The sequence below is a fragment of the Anolis carolinensis genome, chromosome 2 (assembly GCF_035594765.1).
Source record: "Anolis carolinensis isolate JA03-04 chromosome 2, rAnoCar3.1.pri, whole genome shotgun sequence".
Taxonomy (NCBI): domain Eukaryota; kingdom Metazoa; phylum Chordata; class Lepidosauria; order Squamata; family Dactyloidae; genus Anolis; species Anolis carolinensis.
The window spans coordinates 115,990,844-116,009,254 of NC_085842.1; the positions used below are offsets into that span (position 1 = coordinate 115,990,844).

The 18,411-nt window shown below is 43.6% G+C and overlaps 1 protein-coding gene across 1 annotated transcript in view; it reads right to left on the reverse strand.

Annotated features, from left to right (window-relative positions):
- Positions 1–18,411, reverse strand: part of crebrf (CREB3 regulatory factor) — a 43,766-nt gene that overhangs the window by 11,430 nt on the left and 13,925 nt on the right. The window contains exons 2-6 of the mRNA XM_062970428.1: positions 14,934–15,123; positions 11,940–12,065; positions 3,325–4,396; positions 1,225–1,419; positions 194–383 (exon numbers count right to left, since the gene is read on the reverse strand). Coding sequence (XP_062826498.1) covers positions 194–383; positions 1,225–1,419; positions 3,325–4,396; positions 11,940–12,065; positions 14,934–15,047 — 1,697 coding nt within the window. The 5' untranslated portion in view covers positions 15,048–15,123. The remainder of the gene's footprint in view (positions 1–193; positions 384–1,224; positions 1,420–3,324; positions 4,397–11,939; positions 12,066–14,933; positions 15,124–18,411) is intronic.

Sequence of the window (18,411 nt, forward strand, 5' to 3'; positions counted from 1 at the left end):
TTAGATGCATTGATTTCTTCCTGCTACATCAGCCTGAAAAGGCAAGTCAAGGCTTTCCCTTGGAGAGGGTATAATCTTAGTATTATTATTATTATTATTATTTTATTTTTATACCCCACCCCATATCCCCGAGGGGACTCGGGGCAGCTTACATGGGGAGCCATTTCATTATTTATTTTTACTGCCTTGTTACCTGGAAGCTAACTTGTTTTTTTCTTTCCTTGACCGTGGTCTAGCTGTTAATGGAAGTTCGCTGACTGGGGTCAAGTCACTGATGACTTTATTTAACTTCCTCAGTTCATTCCCAATCTGTAGTAGTTTTTTAGGATTAGGTGTCAGATCTTCCACATCAGTCCTCCGTGACTTCTTTACAGCATACTTGCCTTTTAAAATACAAACACATGCAGGTTATGTAATAGGTCACAAGGATATATTCAAACTATATAAATACTTTTTGGTCTACATGTGCTACTTTCCCAGTACAATACAGAACCTGATTTGTCTAAGAGGGTTGTCTACAGATTGCAGAAGCACCAGGTGCAAAACAGAAAATAAAAACAGAATGTTTTGGGCACAAGAGGGAAAGTCAGACAAAATTATTGATACACCCACATACATTATGTGATGTTGCTCTTATTCTCTGAAAAGACAGCTATTTACAACTAAAAATGACCACTAAAATAACAGAAATATATAAAAAGAAACATAAAATGATTGGCCTGTATCTCCATCAAAATCAGAAATACAGACTATTAGCAACTGTCAGCATACAGTAGAGCAGGCATGGGCAAACCTCGGCCTACTGGTTGTTAGGAATTGTGGGAATTGAAGTCCAAAAGACCTAGAGAGCTGACATTTGCCCATGCCTGCAGCACAGAAACAAGAAATATATTGATCATTTGCCACAAATAGTATGAACCATTGTGGATTTTTCTGACAACCAGTAACCCCACACCATTAATAAATGGCCAAGATGTAAAACAGGTACAATGTAAAAAAAAATGTTTTCAAATACTAAGGATAGCTGCAGAGAATAGATTTCTTAATGGCTCCATTTCCCTTTAAAGACAGCCCACATTATTTTCCTCTTGACTGTATGATATACACCAACTTGAGACAGAGGAAGACCAAGGAAGATGTTCCACAAGCAGTTCAAACAAATCAAAACAGTTCATACAAGCTTTAGAAAGAGTACACAGATTCTACCAGCAAATTGTTCCTTACCATGATGTAGCCCATTCTTCTGATACATATTACTTGGCAATGTATCTCGATTCCATTCTGACGGCCTCAGCATTTTCTCTTGTTGTGATGGCGTCAGCTGCTCACTGTATTCCCAGAAGTATCTCCGCTTGCCTCTTTTTCGACAAGATATTGCAGTCATTTCTTTCAAGTCCTCTACAGAATCATTTTCATAACCTAAAAAAAAATAATATAATTTTAGCTGTATTTTTTCAAAGCAAGAATACCAGGCCTGGAGGGAAAAGGCTACACTTAGCAGAAGGGATACAAAATAGAGACAAGAATAAAGGGAGAATGGGACTTTGAACAGTGGAAGAAATTGCCAACCCTTCTTCAAGCTCACTGCTGCTGGAGAAATGTCAGAGCTTTTATTTGGCAACCTGCTTCCAGATGCAAAGTCAGGGGAGGCCTTTTCAAGAACCACTCTCAGCCCACTTCTTCAGTGGAGTCTGGAGCCAACTTCACTTCCCTGCCTTTTCTGCTTGTTTCAACTAGTACTCACTTTAGTGAGATTGCTACTTCTTCTGTTTTAGAAGAAGCAAATGTCTGTATTTAGGGCAAGACATGCAGTTCACATACAGGCATGAACAAAAGTATGTAGTAGAATCACAGTGTAGATCAGGCATGGGCAAACTAAGGCCTGGGGGCTGGATGTGGCCCCCTGGGAACTTACCTCAGGCCCTCCTAATTTTTTCTTGTCCTCAGCATAAGGACATGTTGGCCCACCGCATCCTTATGTAGAAAGGGCAAGGGAGGATGGCGCGCAGAAGCTGAGAGCCCTCTGGAGCGCTCTCAGACTCAGCAAGTCTTGGTCCCGCCCCGCCCCCCGCCCAGCCGCCCAGCGTGGGAGGCGGGGCCAGGGCACGCTGGGCGGGGGGGCCAGAGCTGCAATCGCGGCCTGGAGGGACCTCCGCTGCAGTCTGGCCAGCTAGAAAAGGCCAGACGGGCGAGCGGGAGTAGCGTGGGAGGCGGGGCCAGCTCTGGCCCCGCCCAGCGTGCCCTGGCCCCGCCTCCCACGCTGGGCGGGGGGCGGGGCCAACTCTGGCCCCGCCTCCCTCACTATTCGCCCTGGCCCCGCCTCCCACGCAGCGTGGGAGGCGGGGCCAGGGCACGCTGGGCGGGGGCGCTTTTCAGCACCCCCGCTTCACATTCAAAAATATCTCCGGCCGGCCCTGCTCCCCTCCTGACCCGGCCATCTCAGTCAGGCCCACAATGCAGCCCCCAGGTAAAAAAGTTTGCCCATGCCTGGTGTAGATCGTTTAATGATTTTTCCTTTGATTTCCATACTATAGAAATTACTGTGGTATTCAGGCTTGAAAAACTAAACTCCCAACTTACTATTTCTGAAGCATCCTAAAACTCTCATTTACTAGTTTCATACTGAAATGCTTCATAGAAAATAACTTTTGTATAGAATGCATTTGTGATCAGCACCAATCATACAAAATAAAATTAAATGAGATACATAATTTTTTGTCAGAGGACTCATGAACGATGGCATCACAGTTCTGGTGCAAAGAAACGGATCAACTATTTTAAATGTTAACAAATCAGTTGGCCTCAACCTCCAAGAAAAGGCAATGGCATTTAGACATAACAAGAGGCAACATTTTCTTGAAGAATTATGTTGCATTGCCCTTTAGCAAAATGCAATCTCCTGCCAGTTACCTGGAGAAGTTTTATCATGAACTATTCATCCCTCTATTCAGGACAATGTTAATTATATATTCTGTGACATGTTCTATTACTAGGATAGACCAAACTTCACAATGCGCAAGAACCGTCTTTCCAGAAGAACTAATTACTGCACATTGTACCAAGTGAGAGCATCCTAGTTCACCCTAGGTAAGATACTAAATATAGAAGAGCAGACAGCGAGTTCCAGGCTCTACTTCTTCCAGTCACTTTAGATTGGGATAAAAACAATCATATTTAGCTGAAAATCAGATATTCTATGAGTATAGTATTCAGTGTACCATTATAACTGCAGCTATTTTAAACTCTTCTACAAACAATGCAGAGCACCATCTCTGCCAACATACCAATCCAAAAGGCACTCATGCTCCCAAGAAGACTAATTACCTGGTTCTGAGAAAGTATCACTGATGTCATCATCTTTATCATCTTCATAATCATCCTCCTCTTCATCATTTTCAGACAGTTCATGCTCGCTTCCAAAGCCTTCATCGTGGTCTTCATCATCTACATCCTCTTCTTCCTCTTCCTCTTCCTCTTCTTCAGCCTCAGCTTTGCAAGCTTGTTCACCCAAACCATCATTGACAAAGAGGGAATAGTTGTGTTCTTCTTTCTTCTGTGAAGGATCTGAAACAGATGTACTGGCAGAGAGGATGCTGTCCTCTGCAACATGTTCTGGAGTTTCTTGAGGTGGAGTGAGAAGTAAAGCTTGAGTCTCTTTAAAAGGCAACACAGGAGTAGTGGGAGTCTGAAGGGAGTCGTTCACTTTCCGCTCTTGCTTCTTTGCTACAGCTCCACAGTAGCAAGTGTTTTCTTTTGCAGCATCAGAATTGGCCTGGCTCATGGAAGACCTGATCTGGTGTACTGGGTTTATTTTTACTTTTGCCTTTTTCACATAGTCTTTACATTCAACATGAATGTTCACCTTCTCATTACTGTACACATTGGTCTTCACCATGATTTGTGTGCTTGGGTTGGGTTTGCTTGCTTTTTGGGGAAATTCTGATAAAGGTGTCTCAGCTTGTGTAGTCTTTGCTGAACAAACTGGAGCTGCTGCTCTGGTTGCGATTTTCTTCATTGGCAAAGAAGTCAACTGAGTTTGTTTTACGCTGAACAGCAATTCCGGGTAGCAGAGTGGATCTGAGACCGGCTGTGAGTCCTCACTGTTGAGCTGTGCCAGGGTTGGAGTTTTACTTATCACTTCTTCATCCTGATATGGGCTTGAAAAATCATCAAGGCCCAAATAGTCCACCTCTTTTGTTCCCCAAATGCCACAGCTAGTTAACTTGGTATACTTTGTCAAATCCTCAGAGTAAGTGTCCCACTGTTCCCAGTTTGCAGGGAAAGATGGTTCAGTGTCCAAGATATCTGTGAAAGACTCCAAGTTTTCAAGATCTTTGCAGTCTTCCACAGAAAAGAGGTTGTCCCTGGAACTTGGCTGGTAATCCATTCCTCTGTCCTGTAGTCACATTAAAGAAGGCAGTTACACAGCGGCACACTTAATTTATCCCACTACCTTCCAGCCCTAGCTGCATTTTTCCAAGGTTAATTTATCAGTAAAATGGATCACACTTATCTTCAGAACCTGTAATTATCTAGCAGGAGAAACAGTACAAAGGTAGTAATAAAAATATGACGACTATCCAGAAAGTAGATTACGTTTTGGAATTAAAAATGAACAAAGTATAGGAGAAAACATTTACCATATGCAGTTGAAAGCCACATCCAAATACCACTTCTCAACATAGTCGCCATTCAAATCTAGGTAGTTGTCATAGCAATGAATGAGCTTGGAAAGTATTCACCCACAAAACTTTCCCGCTTGTGTCCTCAACCCCTTCCCGCAGCGTCGCCAAAATGCTGCATTGCCGCTTGGTTGAGGATGCTACCATTAGCCCAGAAAAGCCACGCCACTTCCCAAAAAGAACTTGATTACTGGGGGACAGGGCTGAGATGAGAAGAGGTGCAAAGCTCAGAAGAGGCCGAGGCCTTGCACCCTCAGAGGCCGATCCCCACGTGGGGCCCCTCCCTCCAGGGCCTGCCACTCGCCTTTCCAGTCCTGGCGCAGTCCAAGGGAGAAGAAGGTCCATTTGGTTGGGGCGATCCCTCCAGCCCCTCCATCCTGCATGCCTCCTCCACGCTGACTGTTCTTTGTCAGAGGAGCCACACACAGCGACGGCGGGAGGAAGGGCGCCAGGCAGCCAGGTCCATCCGAGGCAAAGAACAGACGGCATGGAGGAGGTGCGCGGTTGGAGCGATCCCTCCCTCCCCTCTGTCCTGCGCACCTCCTCCACGCCGCCTGTTATCCAAGCTCATTCATTGCTATGATAACTGCCTAGATTTGAATGGCGACTATGTTGAGAAGTGGTATTTGGATGTGGCTTTCAACTGCATATGGTAAATGTTTTCTCCTATACTTTGTTCATTTTTAATTCCAAAACTGTCACGACCCAGGCTGCAGAGCACCAATAACCATACACAGAGGCCAGAATCTATCTAATATCTTTATTAAGGAAATATATAAAGTTAATAAAAGCAAGTGTAGGAAATAGTTCAGAAACAGACCTTTCAGGGAAGGTCAAAATTAGTCCAAAGAAACAATGTCCAATATGAAATATTAAGGTCCAAAGTTGTAATCCAATAACCGAAACACTCACTTTGCCAAGCAAAGTGAGGGGAGATGACAAGGTCCTTTAGTCCATATAACTTGAGCAAGGCTAGGAAATAACTTGATACTTGGAACACAAGGCTTGAAACAAGGCAACAAGGAACGAGGAGCAGGAACAATATATGTGGTAAATTCTTGGCAAGGTCCGGGAAGCAAGGCAAGATCCGGGGAGTAAACAAGGCTGGGAGCGGAGGCTTGGAAACAGGAACAAGACTTGGAAGCGGGAGTAGCGCTGTCCACACACACTACTCCAGTAGCTGACGAATTGACTCCGCAAGATTCCTAAAGGGGCAAGGAACCTAAATAGGGTCTCGTTTTCCCACAAAGAACACTTCTCTGGGGAACCAGAAACGAAAGTCAATCTCTGTGTCCAGATGTATGACTCCCTAAAATTTCTCATGGAAGCTGGCTTAATCATCTGAATGCTTTGCTGCGATTCTCAGGCTTCTGCGATTAGCCTGCTGAACTCCTTTTTGTTGTTGATAATAATTACGGCGAGAAAATGGGGGAGATTTTGACTCAGGGCTTGTTTGGCAGATTTCTGGAAGACAAACCTCCTGCAGGTGCAAGGGCTCCAATTCTGGCTGGGAAAGTTCCCTTTCTGGCTGAAATGGTGGAAAACCCAAGTTTTCCTCTTCATCTGTCACAACAGCGCTAGGAACGGGACTACATGGCCCATGAGTCATCACACTATCCCCCTCCTCAAGCCCCCTCTCAAAATAGGGCTCTCTCCCCGAGGCGCGAGGCCGCAGCTTGGTGGGGTAGGTCTGATGGGTTAAATCGGGAGCATGGACTGTGGAAGCGTCTTCCCATGAGCGTTCCTCGGGGCCAAAACCCACCCAGTCAATGAGATATTGCAGGCGGCGGCGGTGAAAGCGAGAATCCAAAATGTCCTGAACCTCGAACTCCTCCTCCCCATCCACCAAAACAGGAGGGGGGGCCGGCCGGTCTGCATCAGGGCGCACACCATCCGCCGGAAGGAGCAGGGAGCGATGGAACACTGGATGAATGCGCATAGAGCGCGGAAGTTGGAGTTTGAAAGTCACAGGGTTAAGTTGCGCCACCACCGGATAGGGACCAATGAAACGGGCATCTAACTTCCGGCAAGGGCGATGGGAGGGCAAAAAGCGAGTGGACAGAAGAACCCGGTCTCCTACCTTGATTTCGGGGCCCGGCTGGCGATGTTTGTCAGCGTGGCGTTTATAGTCCTCCTTGGCTTGGTCTAGTTGCTGGAGCAAAAGTTGTTGCACCGCTGTGAGTTCCTGCAGCCAGTCCTCTGCTGCGGGAACTTCTGAGGTTTCAACAATAGGAAAGAACCGTGGATGGAAGCCGTAGTTTGCAAAGAACGGGGTTTCTTTAGTTGAAGCCTGGACACCATTGTTATAGGCAAACTCCGACAGCGGTAACAGGGAAGCCCAATTGTCCTGCTGGTAGTTTACATAACAGCGAAGGTATTGTTCCAGAGTGGCATTGGTGCGCTCAGTTTGCCCATCCGTTTGGGGATGGTGAGCCGAAGATAAACGAGAGTCTATGCCCAATAGTTTTTGTAGTGCTTTCCAGAAACGAGAGGTGAATTGAGACCCACGGTCTGTGACCAAACTTTTGGGCAAACCATGCAATCTGAAAACATGCTGAAAGAATAAATCTGCAGTCTCCTTGGCCGTGGGGAGGCCATCGCAGGGAATGAAATGGGCGAGCTTGGTAAAAAGGTCCACCACCACTAGGATCGTGGTGAATCCACAGGAAGGTGGTAGATCAGTGATAAAATCCGCAGAGATTATTTCCCATGGGCGAGATGGGGTAGGAAGGGGTTGCAGAAGCCCTGAGGGCTTCTCTCTTCTTGTCTTGGAGCGCTGGCATACTGGGCAGGAATTGACATATTTTTCCACATCCTTGCGGATCTTGGGCCACCAGAAATCTCTTAGGATCAAATGCATGGTTTTAAATAGTCCAAAATGCCCTGCTGGTTTGCAGTCGTGACACAGACGAAGTGCCTTTTCCCTGCCCGGTCCTGGAGGAATGTAGACATGGTTTCTATAGCATAGTAACCTATCCTTAAGCGAGAAGGGAAACTGTAGTCCTTGGCGAAGTTGGTCCTGAGCCCAAGCATCTGCTTGTTGACTGGCCCTGATTTCCTGAGCACAAAGGGGCCCTGGAGTAGAGGGAGCTGAATCAATTGGAGTGGATTTGGTATTCCCCACAGTGAGCGTGGCAAAGTTCTCGGGCTGCAGCAGTTGGGATTCAAAGGTCTCTTTGCGCCCTGCAGCATATTCCGGTTTCCGTGACAGAGCATCTGCTTGCTTGGTCTGGGCTGGGGTTACATAGTGGATTTGGAAGTTGAAACGCTCAAAGAATAAAGCCCAGCGTTGTTGCCTCTGATTTAGCTTGCGGGCAGTTCTTAGATGCTCTAGATTCCGATGATCAGTATGGACCTCAATGGGAAATTTGGCCCCTTCTAACCAATGTCTCCAAGTTTCAAAGGCTGCCTTTATGGCCAAAAGTTCCTTTTCCCAAATAGTGTAATTTCTCTCTGGTGCGGTCAGTTGACGGGAGTAAAAGGCACAAGGGTGAAGATGATCTCCCACTGGTTGTAAGAGTACAGCCCCAATTGCCACATCGGAGGCGTCCGCCTGTACGACAAAAGGGGTTTCAAGGTCTGGGTGCTGAAGGATTGGCTGTGACGTGAATAATTTCTTTAGTTGTTGGAATCCTTTCTCAGCTTGCTCCGTCCAGCGGAAAGGCTGCTTCCCACGGATGCAGCTGGTGATTGGATCAGACCAGCGGGCAAAGTCTGGAATGAACTTGCGGTAGTAGTTCGCGAACCCCAAGAAGCGTTGCACCTCTTTCTTGTTGGTTGGCGCCCGCCATTCCAATACTGCTGCAACCTTTGCCGGGTCCATGGTGAGCCCTAGTGGCGAGACACGATATCCCAGGAAATCTACCTCTTGTAGATCAAAAGCGCATTTTTCCAGCTTGGCATAAAGTCCATGATCCCGCAATCGTTGTAACACCATTCTAACGTGGTTCTCATGTTCTGATTGTGATCTAGAAAACACCAAAAAATCGTCCAGGTAGATAATCAAGAACCGGTCTAGATAATCCTGAAAGATATCGTTGACAAAATGTTGAAACGTTGCGGGAGCTCCACATAAACCGAAATTCATGACCAGGGTTTCGAATAAACCGAATTTAGTCTGGAAGGCAGTCTTCCATTCGTCCCCTTCCCTGATGCGAACTAGATTATAAGCTCCTCGAAGGTCTAGTTTGGTGTAAACCTTAGCCCCTCGAAGCCGGTCTAAGAGGTCCGAGATCAAGGGCAGGGGATACCGGTTTCGCTTAGTGATATTGTTCAATGCTCTATAGTCCACCACCAAGCGTAGGTCCCCTGACTTCTTTTTTACAAACATCACTGGGGAAGCGGCTGGGGATTGAGAGGGTCTAATAAACCCCTTGCGGAGGTTTGTCTCTAAAAACTCCCTGAGAGCTTCTTGCTCCGGTTCAGTCAGGGAGTAGAGGTGTCCTCGCGGGATCGGGGCCCCCTCCACCAAGTCAATGGCACAGTCATAAGGTCTATGTGGGGGTAGTCTCTCGGCTTCTTTTTCATTGAATACATCCCAATATTCCGAGTACTTCTTGGGCAAGGTGATGATGGGTTCAGCGTCTGTGGCTTGGCAGACCTTGGCTACAAGACAATGGTTTTGGCAATATTTTGAAGCAAACTGCAGTTCTCTGTTGGACCAGGAGATGCTTGGGTCGTGGAGTGTCAGCCATGGGATTCCCAAAATCACAGGGAAGTGGGGAACCTCGGTAACAAAGAAGGAAATCTCTTCCATGTGTTCCCTTATCCACATTCTGGTGGGTTCCGACCACTGGCTTACTGGACCTGTCTTGAGGGGGCGGCCATCGATGGCTTGCACCACACGGGCGTTCTTGAAGTCATGATATTGCAATCCCAGAGAGTCGGCATACTCTCTATCAATGAAATTGTTTGTGGCTCCTGAGTCTATCATGGCATGGACCATGACGGGTCCTTTTTTCACTGACCACAAGGTGACCACTAGAAGAAATAGGACCCCGGTTGGCGGCTCTTGAGTGGGGTTTTTGACCGGGTTGGCGAGCCTCTCTACGCCCGGTCGCTGGCTTCCCCCGCCGGCTGTGCGCCAGCCGCCTCAGACGTCTTCGTCTCCGTGGAGGACGCCGCCGCCAGACGAGCGGCGGGCTTCCCTTTGGCTGGACACTCTCTGGCAAAGTGGCCCCCGTTTCCGCAGTACCAACAGAGATTCAGGCGTTGGCGGCGGGCCTTCTCGGCGGCATCTAATCTGGGACGCACATTGCCCAACTGCATCGGCACCTCCTCGCTTCCTCTGGGGTATGGGGCTGGTGGCGGGGGTCTCCACACTGGACGCGGCTGGACGCCGGTGGGAGCGGGAGGTTTCGCTCCGGTCCTACCGCTCTGGCCTCGGATCCATTGCCTTCTGTTGGCAAGCATGACTTCAGCTCGTAAACATTGATCAATGAGTGCTTCAAGAGAGTGTGGAGGATCCACCTTGGAGATTTCCTCCAGCATCTCGATGTTGAGACCCTCCCGAAATTGTCCTCTGAGGGCTACATCGTTCCACCCGGTGTTATGGGCCAGCACTCGGAACTCGGCTATGTACTGGGACAAGGGTCTGTCCCCTTGGGAGAGGCGCCGGAGTTTGTGGCCGGCTGCCTCCAAATTGTCCTCGATCCCCCAGGTCGCCTTAAGGTGGTCCAAGAAGTGTTGCGCTGATCTTAGATGTGGGGAGACTTGGTCGAACAGTGCCGTCGCCCAGTTGGCCGCTGGCCCGTCTAGGAGACTGTAAATCCACGCCACCTTGATATCTTCTTGGGGAAACTCGGCAGCACGGGCCTCTAGATAAGCCTGGCATTGGCGACGGAAAACATGAACCTTAGAAGCTTCTCCAGAAAACTTGGTTGGCAACGCCATGGCCGGGAGACGGATTCCGCGCTCCTTCAAACCCCTTATTTCACCATCCTGCGCATTGAGCTTATCACGGATGCGGTCCACTTCGTCCTTGTCGATGGTGTAGCTGAGTGGCTGGCCCCCCGGTCCGGCTCCGGTAGACATTCTGGCCTAGGTTAATTGGTGCTTAGGGTGGCGGAGTCAAACTGTCACGACCCAGGCTGCAGAGCACCAATAACCATACACAGAGGCCAGAATCTATCTAATATCTTTATTAAGGAAATATATAAAGTTAATAAAAGCAAGTGTAGGAAATAGTTCAGAAACAGACCTTTCAGGGAAGGTCAAAATTAGTCCAAAGAAACAATGTCCAATATGAAATATTAAGGTCCAAAGTTGTAATCCAATAACCGAAACACTCACTTTGCCAAGCAAAGTGAGGGGAGATGACAAGGTCCTTTAATCCATATAACTTGAGCAAGGCTAGGAAATAACTTGATACTTGGAACACAAGGCTTGAAACAAGGCAACAAGGAACGAGGAGCAGGAACAATATCCGTGGTAAATTCTTGGCAAGGTCCGGGAAGCAAGGCAAGATCCGGGGAGTAAACAAGGCTGGGAGCGGAAGCTTGGAAACAGGAACAAGGCTTGGAAGCGGGAGTAGCGCTGTCCACACACACTACTCCAGTAGCTGACGAATTGACTCCGCAAGATTCCTAAAGGGGCAAGGAACCTAAATAGGGTCTCGTTTTCCCACAAAGAACACTTCTCTGGGGAACCAGAAACGAAAGTCAATCTCTGTGTCCAGATGTATGACTCCCTAAAATTTCTCATGGAAGCTGGCTTAATCATCTGAATGCTTTGCTGCGATTCTCAGGCTTCTGCGATTAGCCTGCTGAACTCCTTTTTGTTGTTGATAATAATTACGGCGAGAAAATGGGGGAGATTTTGACTCAGGGCTTGTTTGGCAGATTTCTGGAAGACAAACCTCCTGCAGGTGCAAGGGCTCCAATTCTGGCTGGGAAAGTTCCCTTTCTGGCTGAAATGGTGGAAAACCCAAGTTTTCCTCTTCATCTGTCACAACAGCACTAGGAACGGGACTACATGGCCCATGAGTCATCACAAAAACGTAATCTACTTTCTGGATAGCCTTCGTACATATAAGGCAGTAAGCCCCGCCCCCAACTCTAGCTAAACAGTATGAAATCTGATCAGCAGGTCCTTACTAGAAGGTATATCAAAGATCCTTTTTTATCAGTTCTGTCAATTTTTCATTGTTGAGAGGCCCAACCAGCGATTAAATTGAACAGAAATAAAGTACACTATGCTGGATCTTGAGAAAGTGAAAGCTATGCTGTATACGATAAAAAGAAAGTAAAAGTAGCTTACCAATTCATACATGAAATCTGGGTCAGAACTGTTGGCCAAGAGATCTGTGCTCATCAGAGTCTGTTCTGAAAACATGTGGCTTCGAAAGGCATCTCCAAAAGGAGGGTCCATTCCACTCACACTAGGCTAAAGCAAAATGATTAAAAGGGTTTGTAATACAAACAACAACAGTTTTTTTCAAAACAAAAATATCAAGGATAATACTTCCTTCTAATATTAAATTCACATTACTTTCCTCTAAATGGTACATAGTAATCCAACTGAAACTCAGTGTCTGAAGACTCACAGCAACACTAGAGGCACTCAAAGTGGCCAGCTTCTGGTCAAAGGACATTTAGCATAATGCCAAGTTTTTAACTTTGTGTTTTTAAATACATTATAACTGCACCCAATTCGTTTCTGACACAATAAATAAAATAGTGTCTGAATGTTCTACCTGTATTTGATAATTTTTAAAAGAGTAAGTTTTATGTTATATACAAGCAAAAGTGATCTAGCCTGTGGCATGGCGACTAAAGCTTGATCAAGTTATGGTGAAGATGTTAGCTGATTTCATGGGTAAGGAAAAATAAAGGAAACCACATCCTATATTACTATAATTTATCCCAGAAATTTCTCTAGCAAAACATATCCCAAACAAAATCCATTTAACTTATCCAATATTTTAAAAAAATATAGAAACATTGTTTAAAAGCCGCAGGGAAAATGTTTTTCTATCATTTTATGGAAAACTCTGGCGCTAAACTCTTGTACAGCTGAAGGGCTGCAACTGCTTCACAGGATTTTGAAGGCTATACTACTTTTCCCTCAGGACAGAACCAAATGTGTTGCCCCAAACACCTATTTCTCCTTTTCTTCAGCTTGGATCATTAAAAGAATTGGATGGATTATAGGATGCAAGTGGCTATGCAAGGCAACTATAATGGTTGTAAACTTTAAACTACCACTAATTTATTTTCTCTGCTTTGATAATCTAGAAAATTGGGCTGAAATTAAGAGATAGTTTAGAAAATCTACCTGTAATAATAATAATAATAATAATAATAATAATAATAATAATAATAATAATAATAATAATAATAATAGCAGTGGTTCCCAAATGTAGGTGCCCAATTGTTGAGGGATTTCAGCTCTCAGAAGTCAGCAGTGCAAACAGTCAAAGAAATTTTTGGAATTGCAATCCAAGAATTACAATCTAGGAGCCCAAGTTTTGGAAGTACAAAGTCTAAAAAGATCATCCATCATAAAGAGCAAGCTTTCTGTAAATTTATCACACTTTGTTTGTTCTTTTAAAAATTAGATGCTTAAAAAAACCTATTGCATGGAAGAAGACATGCATAAAATTCAACTGTGGTTTTTTATGCCAAAAAGTTATTGCACTGGAGCAAAGTGTTAAGATTTACACCTGGCCTTGACTACTTTGCTTCAGTCACAAATTGGATTTCAGTCCTTAAGCTGAAAAAGATTCTCCTCCCACCCCTCAAAAACAGTATCTGCCAACTGTAAATACTGTTGCAGACTCTCAATTAACTTAAATTCTGCACTCTATCCAGTCACCACACCAGCACATTATGAACTACCTACTCCTGAATGTCTTCTGCAACTGCTGCTCTCAATAGTTGCATTATTTCTCATAAAAAATGTAGTTTATTAATCGCTTCTGTTTGGCTAAAAGATATAGGTGGACCTGAATGCATTACCCAGTTCTTCTGAAATATGGAGAAAAGAATTTAATTCTTTTCTCCATGCCAGGTCAAACTAGATGATGAATTTAGTATGTATTTAGAAGTGAACTCTGGAAATGGTGGATAAATGACTGTTTGCCCTTGTATGTGCTCTCTTGCCACCTCTGTATCTTGCATTTTTCTGCACTTTGTTGGGTTATGTATTATCAGAATGTAAACGTGGGTTGAACTGCTGAATCTGATTACTGTGATACACATGCGTAAGGAAATCCCACTTTAAAAACATGCCAATTGTTGGGAATATGCATTATCTTTAATGCCTACTTTGACTCTTTGACTCTGCTTTTCTTAATCTCTCTTTATTAAGCAATATTCTGGAGACATTAGTATGGAGGACCACATTTAATGTTTTCAATATTTCTACCACTGTTGCACTTTTCCTGACATTCTGAATTTCTCTGATAGCTACTACTCTCTAGTACAAATGCTTAAATGTGAATTGCATTTCACTACTAAACAAGAAGTTTCACTAAAAAGCAGCATATTTTTAATGAATTCTATCATTTCCATCTGAACCCACGGCTGCAAGTGAGTTCAGATGGAACTCACTTGGATAAATTACCACTGGATAAATTATACTATTTAGACGGTATTGCACCACTGCCTTGGTCCTTTCATTACTGACATCCGCTGGGAAGTAGCAGCCAATAATGAAATGACCAAGGCAGTGACATCTCTGGCCCATCCCGTTTGGATATCAGCCAGCATGTCAACATCTTAGATCAAGAAATAGTTTCTAAGATCTACAGAGATACTTGCAAGAACATCTCAGTAAGCAAGAGTTCAAAAGTGGCAGGCTAAAACCTGGAACCTCCAGCCATGGCTGATACTGAATAAGACTCCCTCCTGGGCACACAGAAGACTGGGAGACTTGAAAGGTTCTGAACAGATTGAGCTCTGGCACCACGAGATGCAGAGTCAACCTCAAGAAAGGGAGCCACAAAGTGCAGTTCATGACATGTGAGTGTGGAGAAGAGCAAACCACAGACCACCTATTACAATGCAGTCTGGGCCCTGCCACATGCACAATGGAGAACTTCTTATAGCAACACCAGAGACACTCCAAGTGACCAACTACTGGTCAAAAGACATTTAGTATAATGTCAAGTTTTAAACTCTGTTTTAAAATACATTACAACTGTACACTCGGTTCGCTTCTGATACGATAAATAAATAAATTTGAACTCACTCAAACCGACCTCTACTAAAAATTTACCAAGTTCTTGCTATAGGAATAGTTGGTACCTACTTGAGGCATTTCCAGGCCCAGATCCACCAAGTCCAAGTCCAAATGCTTTGTTCTGTTTCCTTGCAAATTCTGTTCCAGCTTTTCTTCAGAGTGTACAGGGAGCATATAACTCATGCAATGGCGTGTCAGTTTTTTTTCTAGAAAAAGCTTCACTTTAACTACATAGAACTCTTCTTGCTTTGGAGACTTTCTGCAAGAAAACAAACCAAACTGTACATGTTTTTGAAATAACTATTCCTTGCTTGAGGATTTTCGAAGAAAGCAACTTTTTGTCACTTAATGCCAATATAATTAATGCTGAAACAACACAAGAAGATAAGTCTTAAATAAAGTACTGTTCTGTAGATGTATCATTTATATGGCCTTAAGTAGCTTATCATATACAATCAAAGTGGGAAGACAGGAAAAAATGAGAAATAGTGGAAAAATTGGGGGCAAAGTATGGAAGGATACGTATTTCAGTTACACGTTATTAAAGTTACCATAATTATATATGTAAACTAATGATTGCATTAGAAGCAATCATTGGGACTACATGTTGACATTAGACACTGCACTGATTCAGGGAATCCACAACACTAACATTTAGATTCAATCCTCTGTTTCCATTTACTTTACATCACTTTCTAAGCCTGTTTTTTTTTTAAAGGGTAAAAGGGAATATCAAAGCTAAAGGATTCTGCAAATCAAATTGAGAGCTTATCTGACAGCACTGGGAGTTACATTTGGACACAAAAGCTGTGTATAACTCATGGCACAGAAGGTAGGCACACAGAGACCCTTTCTGTGATCCCAAACCACAAGACCATAAACAAATTTAAATCTATTAATCAGAGAGAATTTGAGCTAGAATTTCTAGCTTTTTATCCATATATTACCATGCACTACTATCTCCCTTGGGGAGATAGGTAAAGGTAAAGGTTTCCCCTGACATTAAGTCCAGTTGGGTCCGACTCTGGGGCTTTGTGCTCATCTCCATTTCTAAACCAACGAACTGGCATTGTCCATAGACAACTCCAAGGTCATGTGGCTGGCATGACTGCATGTTAACTTCCCACCAGAGCAGAACCTATTGATCTACTCACATTTACATGAACTGCTAAGGTTGGCAGAAGCCGGAGCTGATAGCGGGAGCTCACTCTGCTCCCCAGATTTGAACCGCCAACCTTTCGGTCAGCAAATTCAGCAGCTCAGCAGTTTAAACCACTGTGTCAATGGGGGCTTATCGGGGAGATAGGGCGGGATATAAATAAAGATTATTATGATTATTATTAACCACAAGATTATAAACAAATTTAAATCTATTAATCATATAAACTTATGCAAACCGAATTTGAAAAATAGCAGTTGTTCTGCTGTCTCCTTTGGAAAAGTTACGAAGTTTTAGGTATGTGGTTAGGTGTTGATTTTCAGTAAGCTATTATTTTTAATACTTTCAATGTTTCAAATTATATTGTAATGCTTGTATTTTTATATGGTAAATTATACATGGTATTGTTTAAGTACTAGCTGCTTTGCATCCCCTTTTAGAGATAAAGTGGGATAGAAATAAAAATATCAACAACAGTAAACTTTCATCATGTTAAGCAACACTGCTTCAGGCTTAGGTCTTGAGGACATGCCTGCCTATGCAGAATACTTAGCATGATGCAGTAATTTGAAGGCACAAGAAGCAGAACTCTGGCTGAGACTTATATTTTCATTGTGAAATCCAGAATTTGTGCAGACCAAGAATAGTTGTTTTTGCAACCATTTTGAACGAAACTATAGAGAACCCTAAAGTTAAATTCTTTCTACTAGAAACACGGGGAAATGCCACACTGCTGTGCAGCAACCAAATTTTACCACAATTCTTAATCATCACAAGAGTTGAAAATAAACTAACGTCAGCCTTCCACATTTGTTGGGGCAAAGGGCACAGGATTCCCATGAATGTGAAAAACCATGAATAAAGGAATTGCTATACAGTAGAGTCTCACTTATCCAAGCCTCGCTTATCCAAGCCTCTGGATAATCCAAGCCATTTTTGTAGTCAATGTTTCCAATATATCGTGATATTTTGGTGCTAAATTCGCAAATACAGTAACATTACTGCGTATTGAACTACTTTTTCTGTCAAATTTGTTGTATAACATGAAGTTTTGGTGCTTAATTTGTAAAATCATAACCTAATTTGATGTTTAATAGGCTTTTCCTTGATCAGTCCTTATAATCCAAGATATTCGCTTATCCAAGCTTCTGCCGGCCCGTTTAGCTTGGATAAGTGAGACTTTACTGTATTATTTAACTGAGAAAACACCGCTCTATGAATTTCTAAGTCTTATAGCATGACTACTAGGGCCTCTTCCACACATTAAAATCCCACATTATCTGCTTTGAACTGAGTTATATGACAGTGTTGACTCAGATAACACAGTTCAAAGCAGATATTGTGGATTATCTGCCTTGATATTCTGGGTTATATGGCTGTGTGGAAGGGCCCTAGGTCAATGTCTACTGGAAGCTGAACACAGAATCACATTAGATTTCTAAAAAATTTTAGGTCCTCCAGCAAATCAAAATAATAATCAAAATCACAAATGTGGAGGGAAGACTACCTGCAAATGACTGAATTCAGTAGTACTTTGTTTTCGGAAGTGGTATTTTTAAGGATATCACGGCAATTAATTATACTTTTAAGTCACAGAGCATCAGTTCCTAGGACACCAGTATTATTGTTCTCTCACAGCATGTAATTCGAGTGGCAGACTCAGACTACTGCTCTGTATATTCCACCAATCACGTTAGACCTAGTGATAACTTGCCTTCAGAGAAGGACCACACAAAAAGATATACTAGAAATAATTTTGCCCACTCATTTGACGAAGGGAATTTTTTCAAGATGAGTAATGTACATGTGTTATTCCCCATGGTTTTCATAGCCTATAGCTGCAAATCTGTTAAGAGGCAACCAACTACAGCCTATTTCTCAGCATCAACAGGGTTTATTATTTTCAACCTTTTTCTAAGGATGGGGAAAACAGAAGATGTGTTTCAAGCATGTATATCACCCCTAGTCTATTTGCTATGAATAAAGCCAAAAAGAAAACAAGAGTGTATCTGAAAGAGAAATAGGGACTAAGAATATCAAGAAATTAACTTTCCTTTTGCAAATTTACAAAGCCCAAAATATATAGGACTAAGCATGGCCATTAATGTTTTCAAGAATGCCATCAAGGCTAAATCACATGAAATGCTGGTTGCTGAATGCAATTAAGACACACACATTCTTTTAGATACTTACAAGTCCTGGTATACTTGAAGAAGCAATTTACAAAATGATACACATTAATTGCATTCACTGTAAACTACATGTTTGTTTGGTCCTCAAAGATGTCAAAAGCTGCATTAAATTGCAAATACCATTTGTAAATTTAATGCCAAAATGAAGTCAAATGGTGCACAATTTGCCTATTCCACATAGTGGTTATATGCATAT